Below are 16125 nucleotides of genomic sequence, written 5' to 3'. Positions count from 1 at the left end.
ATAGCAATGTATTTCATAAATCAGTGAAACTATGCAAACATCAGGGCGTAAAGCAAAACTCTCTGGTGATGTGGAAGAGATCCGTGGCAGAGGAAGCTGGTTATGGATACTTTTCAACATAAATTGCATGATATCTTACTTTTAATTGGTGGTACTGTGTGAAAACATTGGTATCCTCCGTTTTGATTTGAACAACATTGTCCAGAAACTTTGAACTTTTGAAACATTGAAACTTTTTAGTATTTTATTTTCTACTTGAGATTTTAAAAGATAAAATTCTGAAATCTTTTCTTACAGCCGACATGTGAAGAAGACCTCTGCCCCATCTGCTACGCTCACTCCATCTCTGCTATCTTCAAGCCATGTTCTCACAAATCCTGCAAGTGAGTTTGAAAGTACACACACACATACACGCATGCTCTCACACACACACACACACACACACACATACACGCATGCTCTCACACACACACACACACACATACACGCATGCTCTCACACACACACACACACACACACACACATACACGCATGCTCTCACACACACACACACACACACACACACATACACACACATACACGCATGCTCTCACACACACACACACACACACACATACACGCATGCTCTCACACACACACACACACACACACACATACACGCATGCTCTCACACACACACACACACACACACACACATACACGCATGCTCTCACACACACACACACACACACACATACACGCATGCTCTCACACACACACACATACACGCATGCTCTCACACACACACACACACACACACACACGCTCACACACACACACACAGACACACACACACACGCATGCTCTCACACACACACACACACAGACACACACACGCATGCTCTCACACACACACACACGCACACGCTCACACACACACACACACAGACACACACACACACGCATGCTCTCACACACACACACACACACACACACATACACGCATGCTCTCACACACACACACACACACACATACACGCATGCTCTCACACACACACACACACACACACATACACGCATGCTCTCACACACACACACACACACACACACACATACACGCATGCTCTCACACACACACACACACACACACACACATACACGCATGCTCTCACACACACACACAGACACACACACACACGCTCACACACACAGACACACACACACACGCATGCTCTCACACACACACACACACACAGACACACACACACACACACACACGCTCACACACACAGACACACACACACACACACACACATACACGCATGCTCTCACACACACACACACACACAGACACACACACACACGCTCACACACACAGACACACACACACACGCATGCTCTCACACACACACACGCACACGCTCACACACACACACACACACACACACACACACACATACACGCATGCTCTCACACACACACACACACACACATACACGCATGCTCACACACACACACACACATACACGCATGCTCACACACACACACACACACACACACATACACGCATGCTCTCACACACACACACACACACACACACACATACACGCATGCTCTCACACACACACACACACACACACACATACACGCATGCTCTCACACACACACACACACACACAGACACACACACACACGCTCACACACACAGACACACACACACACGCATGCTCTCACACACACACACACACACAGACACACACACACACACACACACATACACGCATGCTCTCACACACACACACACACACAGACACACACACACACGCTCACACACACAGACACACACACACACGCATGCTCTCACACACACACACGCACACGCTCACACACACACACACACACACACACACACACATACACGCATGCTCTCACACACATACACATACACACACACACACACACACACACATACACGCATGCTCTCACACACACACACACACACACACACAGACACACACACACACGCTCACACACACGCATGCTCTCACACACACACACGCACACGCTCACACACACACACACACACACACACACATACACGCATGCTCTCACACACACACACACACACACACATACACGCATGCTCTCACACACATACACATACACACACACATACACACACACACACACACCTGCGTCTTATAGATATGTCTATTCAGCGGCGTCTTTGGAGAAAGAACATAAATTTAGAAAAAGGTTTGAATTAGACTGGCTTTTGAAAGCGTTTGCATTTGAAAGAAATAAGCAAAAATAAGCAAAAACTCAGCTTGGGTAAACAACTAAGCCGCTCATAATAATTTAAATAAGAATGCTGCTGTGGACTCACTATTTTTCGAGCTTGTAGAAAACAAGCTTTATTCGTTTATTAGTCCACACGACCGCCGTTTTGGCTTTCCAGCTTCCTATTTATGATTTTCACATTTCCCAGCATGTATTTTTATTTCAATATACTCACCCGCTGATTACATTATGTATGTTTCATCGAAAAAGAAGATCGCTTGGGAGCACTTAGGGTTCATGGGACGCTTTTAATTTTGAAGAACAGCTTCCATGGAGACGCTTGAAGGACAGAGCTCTTTTATCATTAACCACTTCGACGTGAATATGTGCAGTTGAAGAATTAATTAACTAAACTTGCTTTTTCAATTTTAGTCACCCTTGGAATTTAAAATTGGAAAATCATCAGTGCAACGTGCTCTCTTTGTAGATAATTCAGCCATTATCAGCCCTAACTGGTTTATCCACAGCCCGTGATTGAAGAAAAGAAAAAAGTCTTGGCCTGCTGTTTTCTTACATGTTTCAGTGCCTCCATGTATTAACACAACTCTCTTACTCTCTGAGCGCTGCTGTCTCAAACGCTCATTCACCTTTGGGCCCCATTGATTAAACAACGGACAAAATCAAAAAAATAAACACTATCCACCAGAATTTCATAAAACGTTTCTAAATCACAAATCAATACAAAGCTTTAGATATAATTTGTCTTAAAAAAGTACTTCATGTCCAAGAATACTGAGATGCTAGATGCTATGTGTATTTAATAATGAGTGAGTCAGCTGTTTACTTACTGCTGATCGTGGACAAACCTGCAGACCCATCTACCACTGACCTTGGTCCAATTCATACCTCGATGCATATTTCATGTTATCCTGGAGCTTGGCTTGATTTAGCTTAGCTGGCACGTCAGCTCAGCAGCCTTATGGATTTGTTTGGTTTTGATTGAGAACTCTTACTCAAGGAGTGAACCATGAGCTGATTCTGCACACTTGCCCAGCACATTTGAGATACGTTACAGATTTAATCTCACTTTTAATCAATTTTAATCAAGAGCAACATTTTATCCATTGATTTATATTGCAGAGAAATGAAGTTACTAAATTAACCTAATCTGAACACATGTAAACATTTCAGTAGAACCTGATATCAGAGAATTTAGTGTATTATTTTCCAGTTGGTCAGCAGCATGTCAAAACTTACAGCAAGAAATGATTAAATAATCAAGTAGGACAGATGTAATACATTTAGACAGACCCAAGTTAATTTGTTATTGTAAGCAATAGGAATAAGGTACAATAATACAAAGTGCTCTGGTCACAGTAAATAAGAAGTATAGGTATAATAATATGAACCCTCTTTTTAAAATGAGACAGACTTGACCTCATGTGAAGCTGAGTCTGATCACGCTCTCATTAAATGAGATTAAAAAAAAATTGTTTGTCCTTGTGTCTGCTCAGAGCCTGCATCAATCAACATCTGATGAACAACAAGGACTGTTTCTTCTGCAAAGCCACCATCACAGGGGTCGAGGACTACAGCAAACCTCAAGGATCCTAACAAACTGCAAGAGCATGAACCAACTCCAAATACACACTGGGCTGCAGGAATCCTTTAGAATAATACATGTACTGGACATGTATAGTGAACTCCAAACTCAATGCTCAAAAGAGCTACTCTCTCTGACATATCAATAAACCCAAAGATTTTCCAAACCTCTGTACTGTATTTATGAGTATACATGGTATGTCAATGAAAGGGACATAGTACAAGTAGAATTACTGTCACTATTTAGTGGGGGAAATGTAAATGAGCAGCACATCAAAAATGCCACATATGCTTTGTACTTTTGTTACGGTATGTTACAAAGATGTGTGTTGTTGGTGTTGAGTTTACTCATAAAGCAATTAAGTTCATCTAATTTTGCCATTTTAACCTAACTATTTTCATTTCAAATCTAATTAGAAAAACATACAAACCAAATCGTCAGAACCCACTTTGAGATTCTTTGTTTTAAAGCATTTCTGTATATAAATGATAAAAGTCATGACAATGCAAAATATAACCATTTAAATTGTACAGGTTTATATAAACTACATACAGTATATAAATATGTAAGCTCATACAATTACAATTTTAACTTCAATCATCATCATCAAATGCATTTATGTACAGGACGTACTTGTATTTTAAAGGTCCCTTTTTTACTATTAATCTGCCAGTGATCTAAATAGGTTCGGCGTATAAAGGTTTGTTACAGTTAATGTTGTCCAAACATCTTAAAAGCTGATCATAAGCAGTCACAGACTGTCTTGCACGGTAGAAATGAATGCGCAATTCGATCAATTTGATGAACTGCAATAAACACTGGCTCACAGCAGCCTGGTTTAAACTGTAGGCGTTCTCCATTAGGGCAGTATTAAATATATTTTCATCCGTTCATTTATTACAAACTAAAAAGGTAATTAAAACTATGTAGACATAATTGTTGTTATACAGATATTACTGTCATTACTGTTGGTTTTAGGACTATTTTAACAGATTAAATATTGCCTTTTGGCTAATTCTGGTACATTTACAGTAATGTGTAATAATGTACACCGTCCTTGTCAAATAAATCACTTAATAGATTGATAAAAACCTTGTAACATGTCAAATGGCTATATCAATTACCAGCCCACAAATGGCATTAGTGACTCATGGTTAATGATTTACTTTTTGCTTTTTGAGATACATTTGTTCAATCTGCTGACTTTTTTCTATTTGTCCAGTTCAGTGATATTTTACTGGCTGTCAGTTTAAATCAAATGCTGGTTGTGCTCAAGATGATACATTGCTTGAATCTTGCTACTTGCTTTTTTCGGATGTTTCCTTTGTTTTTGCGAGAGCCCAAACTGATTTATTGTTGTGTAAAATCAAAAGCTCACGATGTGAAGGGGACGCACAGTTTCCTGTTCAGCACTTATATCACACACTGAAAAGACAGGGCCCTGAGTTCTAAGAAAAACTGAGCCCTGTCCTCAAGTGTGAGGATGAGCTGTCATATTTGCTCAAAAATCACCTCAAACTGTCACCTTGTGTACACCCTTTTTCTCCAGACTCTGCACTAAACGTCACCTTCACTAGTTTACAAAGTAGTCTCCTATGCATCCATAATAAATGTCATCGTTTACGGGCCAAGGAGGAAGTCTACTGTCATTCTAACTGTATAAACAGGACGATAAACAAGATAAATTAGGCCCGTGTCTGAAAGCCTCTGTAAACAATTAAATCATAATATGCTCATGGAATTCTACTGGTTGGTACCGCTGTAGCACATCGTCCTTTCAGTACTGCAGACGGATCAGAGACGATACTGCAGACGGATCAGAGACGATACTGCAGACGGATCAGAGACACTGCAGACGGATCAGAGACACTGCAGACGGCTCAGAGACACTGCTTTCAAATAGTATGGTGCACAGTAACGTCAAAAAATAAAAGACCACCAGCAAAATGTTGCAGTTACAGGTGATATGTGTTTGACAGCTGTATGTAAGACGGGATACTCTGATCTATAAATTCGATTAGCGATTGTACTCTGTTGATCGTAGGCCATTACAAGGTGATGCTAAAAGACCGCAAATAAACCGTTTTGATGCCGGTTTGTGCAGTGATGAGTAACTCCACACCAAACTATCAATAGAGATACTATTACCTATGTTGTATGTTTATATTCATGTTTACCTTTTGAAGTACTTTTGCTTAGAGAGTTGGGAGGGTTGCTGTTTATAGATGACTTATATTGTACCCCATCTTATTTTTGCACTTACAAATTTACCTTGGGCTTACATCAAATTCAGATTTTGAACATATGCATTTCTCTCTTTGTCCATTGTTCTATTATAATATTAATTTCTCTCCAAAGCTCTAAGATGAACTGAATGAAGCTTAAACTGTGTCTAAAATCAAAACATTTTTCTTTGACAGGCAAAAGTGATATAGTCAATGGCATGTTTCAGCTCGTGTCCAGGAGTGGATTTTCTCTCCTCCAGTGTTTGGGAGATAGTGGTACTATAATAATATGTATTCTAAGCATGTATTTGAGTGAATGGATTGCCTATCATTTGGGTTTACAGAGTGCGCTTGTGTTTAAATGACTGTGATGGCGGCACTAAGCAATATTCAACAGATGTTTGCGTTTGTTTTGACATTTATCTTACTGGGGGATGTGGAGGGAACATAGGTAGAGAGAGAAGGGCTTATAGCTAATTGTCTCTTCATTGTGAGTGCACAAAATGTATGGACTGTGTAACTGCATTAAATTATTTATTCAAACCAGTTTACAGCCTCCTTGCTCGCCATTTTTTCAAGGTTGTCCTGTTTTCACGACAACAAATGAGATTTCTTCCCCAAAGAAAAGATTCAGTGAAGTGTAAAATAATACTATCCTTAAGTTGCCTTTGAAAACACAAATCCCACATTAATGTTGTACTATTTTTTGACTTGTGTATTGTCCAAAAACACAAAGTTCTATAGAAAGATAAGTAACACAACATTTTATCTCTTCCTGCTGTTGCTTGCATGAAATCAGCTTTAAGATGGTTTGTAACAGATAATGAGAAAGTATACAGAAAGTACACAGTAAGAATATCGTGTCCCATATGCTAAATATGACACAGAAATATAATATAAATGTATGACACAGCTTGGTCAACATTCACACTGTGGAATGGCCTAATGTCAGTGTTGGAGGCGAAATGTCTTTAGTTCAGCCGTTTGTCTAAAGCTTTAAAATTGAAAGTAATTTTACATTAAAAAAAAAAACTATCTTTTCACCTAAAGTCCACTGAACACTTTCATATTTTTTCTCATGATTATTCTATCATTGTAGCTCATTTTAGCACCATTAAAGGTAAAGGCGAACAGTGACATTAGAATGACATTTGAAAGGCTATCATCAAGGCTGTCACTTGAAGAGGACGACTTCTTTACATCCCACAATCTTTATTGTACCAGAAGTGACACAGCTGTCAAACAGAAGGTTTTGAACAGAAATGTTCAGTTGTTTTTAGCCACACATCTACAACATGAAAAAGTATTTATATTGTTTTGAAATATGATTGTTAAATCAAATGTAACTTTGATTTAATTTGATTTATTGTGTCCTCCCTAAATTGAAAACACAATTTTAGATGTGTGTGTTTGTACATGCATTTTGAATATTTGGACTAAATACTTTTTATACTGTACTGTACTGATATATATATATATATATATATATATATATATATATATATATATATATATATATATATATATATATATATACTCAGTATAATAATGTCTTAATTAGCTTCTTTTTTTGTTGACCACAAAACAATGTATATTGCCTGATAAAATCTGCACACAGGCACCAGCAGGGTGCCTTGACTTTTTTCAACTAAAAACACTGGAAAATTAACCCGTTTTTTTCTTATGCAGCAAACTTTGCTTTATATTGGCATTAGTTAACCTAAGTCAGAAAGCACAAAGTCTTAGTTTCATTTAGACGCCAAGAGAGAAATGACATGCGGCAAATGGTGGAGAACCGGATTTGAACAAGCGGCACAGGCTGTAGTTTTCTGAATCAAATTTGTCTTTGAGTCACAGTGGCTCAGACTCCAGCGTGTGCCCAGACTTTGACTCCCCCCTCACCCCTTGGGCTTTCCCTTCAGCTGAGCCCCACCTGGAAGAACCACAGCATTACACTCACACGCACGCACACATACACACATACACACCTTTTTTTTGAACTTCATGAATATCACCTTTCTAAATAGTGTCGTAAAGCAGGTTTATTGTACATAATTATAAACTTATTTATTTTACAATGTCCCAGAAGCAATCCTTCTATCAAGTTGTATATTTGACCATGTCACAGTTTGTAGTGTTTTTGTGGCACGTGCTGGCCTGTCTGATCTAAAGCTCATACAGCTGCCTGACTCAAGCCCAGTGTCCAGTTTATGGATTGGAGCTAAAATAGCAGCAAGGGGACGCGAGATGGCAAGAAGGCGTTGATGGCACAAAAAGAGCCGGGCGAGGGGAGAGTCGGAGGACTGCACAAGGGCATCGATAGCAGTGAGTATTTATAGTGGAACAAGAGCCTTCCTTTTACCCCCAGATCGATGAAGAAGCAGAGCGGGACACGACCTGTGGACAAATGGCTACATGCTGAGGGTCTGTGCTCTAAACAAAGGAAGTGGGTCAATGTGAAAGATGGGTCAGTGAAAGGCTTTAGCAGAGTTTAGTTCAAATATACTTACTTCACCATTTACCGTTCACCTGGTTTAAAACTCCATGTACAACTACAAAATTACTTCTGAATTAATCAAATTAAATATAAAATATATATAAAGTGACATAAAAACTGTCTTTTTTGCCAAACTGTATTGAATTTTAACATGCATTTAGCTTTTTAATCTTTTAAAATATGAAAGTCGCAAAAGTTGAGATATATGAGAATATTTAGGAGGAAAACAAGATATTTAATTGCAAGTACATAAGCATGAGGGGTCGAACTCTTTTTAAAAATCACAATACATTTTCAAAATTTTGAAATGCAATTAAAACATGCATTTCAATTATCAATAGAAATGTCTAAATACGTGTCACAATTAAATGATGCATTTTTATTTGCAAATTGCAATTTCAAAATACATATTTAGATTTTCAATTGAATAAAACTTCATAATGAAAGCAGTAAACCATCTCAAACTCCAGGACATGCCAGAGTTTTGAGACAATCACATTTACTGGTGGTAACTTTTGTAGCCACAGCTGACAGAAGTGTGGCTTTTCTTTTCATGATACTAGTGTATTTTCAGTGCCCGTGACTCGTGAGAGCAGCTGCATGGGTGAGGCTGTGGGCGAGGGGCAAGTCCAATAAACAATGTTCTGAAGTGCCACTGTGCTGCTCCAGACCCATGCTGCTGCTGGCCATGTTTAGATGCTATTCTTTGTTGAACATGGAAATGGGCGAAATAAAGAAAAACATGTACTTCATTAACGTACGGCATTTCAGGCAATAGCTGGTCCGACTCAACACATCACTGTTTTAGAGCTTGTTTGTTTTCATTTGCATTAAGTCATTGTCTTAATTAATTCATGTGATAAAATGTAAATATATGATTATATTTGTGTGTTAAAAGTTATCTGCATCATTAGCCTGGGGGGAGGGAAAGGCATGTTTTTCTAATAACATGTGTGAAGATGTTGTAGAAGCAGCCGTGAGGAATGTTCCTCCCATCCTGGGAACCAGATGGGTAGAACATTCACCAAGGTTTTTATCTCTAAAGATAATACCAAAGAGTCGTAAAAGACAAGTGCCTTAATGTGAAGCTGACCAATGAGAAATGTGACCTGCCTCCTTTTTATGTGTGATTTTAATAAAATGACTTGTAAGAGGGAGAAACGCTGAGAGTGATTTTGGAAAGTCGTTCAGGTTGCTTACAACATCTTGACTCGGCTAAGCCTTCCTCTCCCTTGCAAGCCACACAAAAGACTGACGTTTCTGTGTCGTTTAATATTCTAAGTTGAATTATGTTCTCTGACTGTTAAGTAATAGCATTGATTCATGTGTAATTTCTTGACATTTTAGTGGTCCTTCGAGCCGGATGACAAGCTGTTCTTCGTGGAGAGTGAACTGCAAATCGGTGAAGTCTGTGCACAGCTAAAGGAAGTCCACTTTTCCCGTGGCCACCCATCAGCGCCTCATTCTCCGCGAGGACAGCCCGTCGTTTCGAGTCAGCGGAGAACAGACGACAAAGAGGTCAGAAAAATTTTGTGTGAAAAAGAGTTAGCCATAAAACGTTTTATGCATTTAGTTTAATATTACTGAGGAAATATTGCAGGCAGTTAGGTATTACTGAGGAAATACCCAGTTTCATATTACTGAGGAAATATGCAGTTTAGGTATTACTGAGGAAATACCCAGTTTAATATTACTGAGGAAATACGCAGTTTAGGTATTACTGAGGAAATACCCAGTTTAATATTACTGAGGAAATATGTGTGAATGTAAGCGCTGTGCACGAGCGAAGTAAGTAAGAGAGAAGTGTGAATGTGTGAATGAGGATTAATAAGTGATTAACTAACAAGTGTGAATCACAATTAATCATACAAGGGTCACAAGGCGTTATTCTGAGAGATCTAAAATTTGCAGTCACGGGTGAATCTTAAACACCACGTTTATGTCCGGAGAAATCTAATAAGGAATTTCTCTAGAAGCTTGACATTAACCGTGACTGTAAAGCAAGTAGCATCTCTCTCAGACGACCGAGACCACATAATGATGGAGCCAGAATTGTCACCCCAAACTGTAAGACCAAAAGACAAAAGAAAGGTCAAAAGAGATGAGGATCTGACAGATGCTGAATGGATGCGCAAGTATAATCCAGAAACTGTAAAATTTCTCCAAAAATGGAGGAAGAAATACGGGTTTAATGGGACTTTAGGAGTAGAAGCGACAGAAAGATTAATGGGAGGGTTGATAACTCATGATGGCATGAAGGGAAGAACTAAACAAAACCCAGGAAAACAGATAATAGCCGCTCAGGCCTGGTTAAAAGAATCCAGATCACGAGCAGAAAGAAAGGAAATACTGGAAAAAAGAACCGGTATTTTTGCAGTTGCTAGAAAAGAAGATAATATTGGGGAAAATTGGCCGCAGCGACGACCCCCACTGCTGGTGCCGGGGGAGGAGGCGGGACCAGGACCAGGGGAAATCCAGGAAGCAGTAGAGGCACATTCACATGACGAAGAGAGTGTGTCAACTTTTAGACAACAGAAAAGAGCTCAAAATTGGGAAGCAAAATTACCGGTAGAACAAAGTCCTCCTCCATATAATACTTACCCAAAGCCAGTATCAAAATTGTATCCAGCACTACCTACGTTAAGAGTTCCCGTAGATTATGCCCCAGAGGGAGCAAAATTAGTGCAGGCTGATCCATTTAAGGAAGGATCGAGCGGGATCGTGAAAGTTTAAAGAAACCTCAAAGATACTGTGAGGAATATTCAACAGCAGAGGCATATCCAGCAATTGAAGTCCCAGACGGGGCGGGAGGGACGACATACGTGTACAGGACATGGACTTTAGGTGATGTTAAGGCCGCTCTAGAGGGAGTAACGAAACGAAATGTACACATTGATAGATGTCTTAATGAATTATCACTCCTGATAACACAGTACAGACTAAATGAGGCAGAAATACAACATGTTCTAATGCAACTTCTGGGCCTTCATTGGATACAATTAAAGGGGAATTGGGATCCGTTTAATGCAGGAGTAGCTAGACCATATAATGATGTACCGGGGGATGGGGCTACGACAATGGCCAGAGTGCAAGAAGGAGCAGGAGGGGGAGTTTGGGGCAGGGCAAGGGCACATTTTACGAGGCCGGCGGATTACCTGAAGATAGCGCAAACTAAACAGGGGGATGGAGAAACAGTTCAAGAGTTTAGATGCAGGCTTACGGGGATATTTAAAGATAACAGTGGAATCCCAGAAGACGCAGCGGCTGATAGCGTTTATCAGCAGCAGTTGAAAAGAGCAGTAATGGACGGACTTAAGCCCCAAATCCAATGGTGGCTGAAGAAAAATGATGTACATATGGCAACAGGAACACTCGAACAGTTCACAGAACAAGCAGTGCATGCAGAATCAGTGGAAAAAGAAAAACAGAAAAAAAGTAAATTAACAGAGGCGTATGTTATGGTGCCATTAGAAGAATGCGTCCAGACAAGCGTAGGAAAGAGGGGAGCAAGGGGAAAAACAGGTTACAGAGGGGGATATAGAGATAAGAAAAGAGAGGAACAAAGAGAGGAGGATTGGAAATTGGGAAAGTGTTTTCTCTGTCACAAAACTGGACATGTGGCGAATAAATGCCACAAAAAGAGGGACAGGAGAAGAACTGAGGAGGATAGTGAAGAAGAGGAAGAGGCATGACTAGATAGGAAAAGTGAGTGCAGGACAAAGGAGGGTGGCTTGGACAAGAAACAGACAAAGAATGAGGGGGACGAAGAGACAGAAATGTTTTTAAATTTAGAATATGTCAACTATAAACACAGGCCTGAAGTGACGATATGGGTAAATGGGAAATTACTGATATTCTTAGTCGACACAGGAGCAGAACGGACAGTGTAGGTGTGACTGCACCAGGGGAGGCTGTAGTAAAGATGATATCAGCAAATGGACAAACAAAAAGAAATCCACTGAGTGTACCTACTAAATTTAGGTGGGAAGAGACAGGGGAAGAAATTTTAGCAACAGCTGTGATGGATTCAAAGTGTCCGCATAATCTTTTAGAAAGAGACCTAACAACAGCACTAGAAATGGCAATAGTGCCTCTGACAGACGGGACAATGACCGTTATGAAACACCCGTTACATGAACCCATCAGCGGAGCATATGTCACAGAACGGACAGGATTGCCATACTATTCATGGACACTAGATTTACCTACAGGTGACTCAGGAGAAATAGTAACCACACTGTTGACATTGGCAAAAGAAAACACAACCAGCCCCCGTGACATTAGAAAGCGAGATCAGTTACAAATGACGTTGCGTTACAAAGCCACACCAGGACCAGACATGACTTACGACGAAGCTGTGAATAAACTAGGTCCGCAGATTATTACAATGACTAATCTGTATTATCATGAGGGAACCTCGTATTGCGATGTAGACGTGAGTGAAAACGTAACATTGCTAATGTCCTCCCAGGAAAAACGGCATCTGCCATTAACTAAAGCAAACAATGCCAGGTGGGAGGATATGGGACAGATAGTCAAAGATAACAGACGAGCTAAAGACTGGGAAAACACAGGAGAAGGGAGAAAGCAGATTAGCAAGAGGAAAGGATGGACAAGATGTCCGTTATCTTTACGTATCAGTGACAATTAACAGCAACACCACCTCAGGGGGGGTTGACGTGATGGGTAATAGGAAAAGTTAAAATTAACAGGGAAAGAATTTGACATTCTAAAGTAAATGCCTGAAGGATTGTGGAGATTCAATCAAGAATTGAATAGATTTAAATAAGACAATATCATCTAAATTTAGACGTTATAGAAGTTATGAAAACCAGTGATAACAGGACTTAAACATTATAGGACTCAGGACGGAGGCAAGAGATGGTTAGACTGATAAAATGATGTGCCTTATGTACAAGGGGAAGGTTTAGAATCATTTTGATGGTTATACACATATAGACTTGCTAGAACAAACTAATACACAATGTTTGTAAAGCACCACATGAGCAGGTGTGAGAGATTGAGTTTGGAACTCACCTGAAGCACATATAGAAGATTAGCACATATTACATTAGATGGGTGACTTTATTCAGGCCACACCACAGAGGAGATGTGAAATTATTAATTATGTGAAGAATTCTAAGTTGTGAACTGACCCTTATGGCCAGCTCAACGGGGGAATTATTGAGATAATTATTATTGTTTGATGTATTTGTATTGCACATACATACACACATACATACGCGCGCACACGTGGAGACCAAACATTTAGAGTTTGAAACATTTGGAGTTTGAAACAAATGGTGGTAAAACAGAGTTTGGCAGTGTCGGATTACAGACACACAGGGGGGGCCCAGCGCCGTGGAAGGGGGGGCTCAGCCAGGGATGTGACCACTGAACTGTGAAAGGTCAAGAGGTGACATTGCGGAGTGGAGTGACAGACGCAATTCCATCTCTTCCTTGATTACATCCTGGATTAGTGAACGTTGTAAACTATCTGGATTATTGAATTTTGTTTAAATGTAGAATTATGTAGAAGTTTGAGAAATGGGCAAAGCCATTTATCAAATGGAGGGATGTAAACAAATGTTCCGAATCAATAATTACTAAAAAAAAAATTGTAAACAAGAAAACTGTTTGAAATACACTGAACTGTCGAAAAGACTTTGTTTATTACCGCAGCAGAACGTGTTGGAGATGTGGTGTTTACAGAGACGATCCAAGTGGGACAGCCAGTGGACGGAGCCACACCGTGTCGTCCTCACACCGACCATTGGAGGGACGAGAACATGGGTGCTCTCATGGGAAAGTGAGAGAAATGTCTGGACAACACAGCGCCGGACAACACAGCGCCGGACAACACAGCGGCGGACAACACAGCGGCAGATCCATAAGATCTACAAGACTCAGGACTTCAGTGTATTCTTCATTTTTGTATGCAGTGAACACAGAGGCCACAGCGCGTAAAGTGCTACACTCTGCTACAATGAACGGGAGCCAGAGACAGCAAAAAGACGTACGTGTTATCATCATCGCAGCGACGGCGGTAATATGGGTGCTGACACCTGTATTATGCATCGGACAGTCGGGACCACGTGAGAGAACAAACAGCAAGCCAAAGGTACTCTGGGCACCCAACCCATGTTCTAATAGATCAGCATCCACTTGGATGCCACAATTGTGTATACCTGTGAATGAAACATTCATTTTTGAAATTCCATACGCAGATCTGAAATACAGGGGGAAGAAAATAAGTGATCAAATTGATGTAGAAGAGTATGAAATGTATATGATGGTGGGGCAGCAAGATAGTAGCTGGGAAAACACAATGGCATATTCAGGAAAATCATGGGAGCCATACGCTACTACAGCCGCCGCACAAAGATGGAAAGGTAAAATAGAAATGGCTCAGACTAGTGGTAATGTGTTAATAACGGTAAATCTACACAATCATCAAAATAAGACAGAATGTGAAGTATTCAGACTGTATTGGTGGGTTCCAGGACCAGCTCTGGATCCATTCTGTCATATTCTTGTATGTGTTGTAGCGATTTCAAGCAATCAGGCCCAGGCTCAGACACTAGACACAGTAGGAAGGGCAATGCGGGGATCCATAATAGTTACCAATAGAAAGCAATTAACGCCAGACACCTTTCTATACATGGCAACGGGTGCACATATTGCAACAAATATGTGGATACAAGAAGCATTAGCAGTGGCAAGACCTCTGCGAAAGGATTGCATAATATGCATGACAGCACGACCACAGTTATTATTAGTAGATGCGATAATGTAAACACGACATGCGTCCAGCACCTAGCCAACAGAACCATGAATAATAAACTATGTGCCAATTATGACAGAGCATTTCCAAAATTGACAAATAATATGCAACCGCCATTGTTTACATTACCTAAAAGCGCCTTTTTTGTCTGCTACAACATAACTACATGCAAAGTTAATGAAATATGCCTTAAGATGGGAAATGTACCAGTTCATATGTGTAACCTAACTGTGCAGATAGCGGGAGGAGGTCTCTTGGATACCCAACGCCAGGATGTATGGTGGTGGTGTGGGGACACCGTGCTGAGAGGACACTTGGAAGCAAAGGGAGTAGGACTCTGTGCCTATGTATCGCTCTTGTGGCCAGCCGCGGTCATAACAAGCATCACCCAGAACCATACTGAAAGGTCAAGGCGAGACGTTAGTGGACAATCTGGTATGCTCCCAGTAGCACCTGATACTACGTATATAGATCCTATTGGGGTACCCAGAGGAGTCCCTGATGAGTATAAGCTGGCTGACCAAATAGCAGCAGGGTTTGAGGGCCTTCCGCTTGTCTCTGCGATATTTCCCATCACGCCGCACAAAAATGTGGACAGAATTAATTATCTGTCTTTCCAATTACAAAGGTTGACTAATCTGACTCACAATTTAGGACTTGCTCTCGGGTCACAGTTGCATCACACCGCTTTAATGGCGTGGCAAACTCGAATGGCAGTAGACATGTTATTAGCTGAAAAGAAAGGAGTTTGTTCGAT

General features: G+C 40.5%; 1 protein-coding gene across 1 annotated transcript in view; it reads left to right on the top strand.

Moving 5' to 3' along the window:
* Positions 1-6633, top strand: part of rnf123 (ring finger protein 123) — a 74995-nt gene extending 68362 nt beyond the window's left edge. Inside the window, exons 39-40 of the mRNA XM_072452082.1 lie at positions 298-383; positions 3774-6633. Coding sequence (XP_072308183.1) covers positions 298-383; positions 3774-3873 — 186 coding nt within the window. The 3' untranslated portion in view covers positions 3874-6633. The remainder of the gene's footprint in view (positions 1-297; positions 384-3773) is intronic.
* The last annotated feature ends 9492 nt before the right edge of the window (positions 6634-16125 follow it).

The sequence above is a fragment of the Eucyclogobius newberryi genome, unplaced genomic scaffold (genome assembly GCF_026437365.1).
Source record: "Eucyclogobius newberryi isolate DKJ021-1_F unplaced genomic scaffold, fEucNew1.0.hap1 SCAF_19, whole genome shotgun sequence".
Taxonomy (NCBI): Eukaryota; Metazoa; Chordata; class Actinopteri; order Gobiiformes; family Gobiidae; genus Eucyclogobius; species Eucyclogobius newberryi.
The sequence above is the reverse complement of the archived record's forward strand: the minus strand, read 5'-3'. Positions and strand labels throughout refer to the sequence as shown.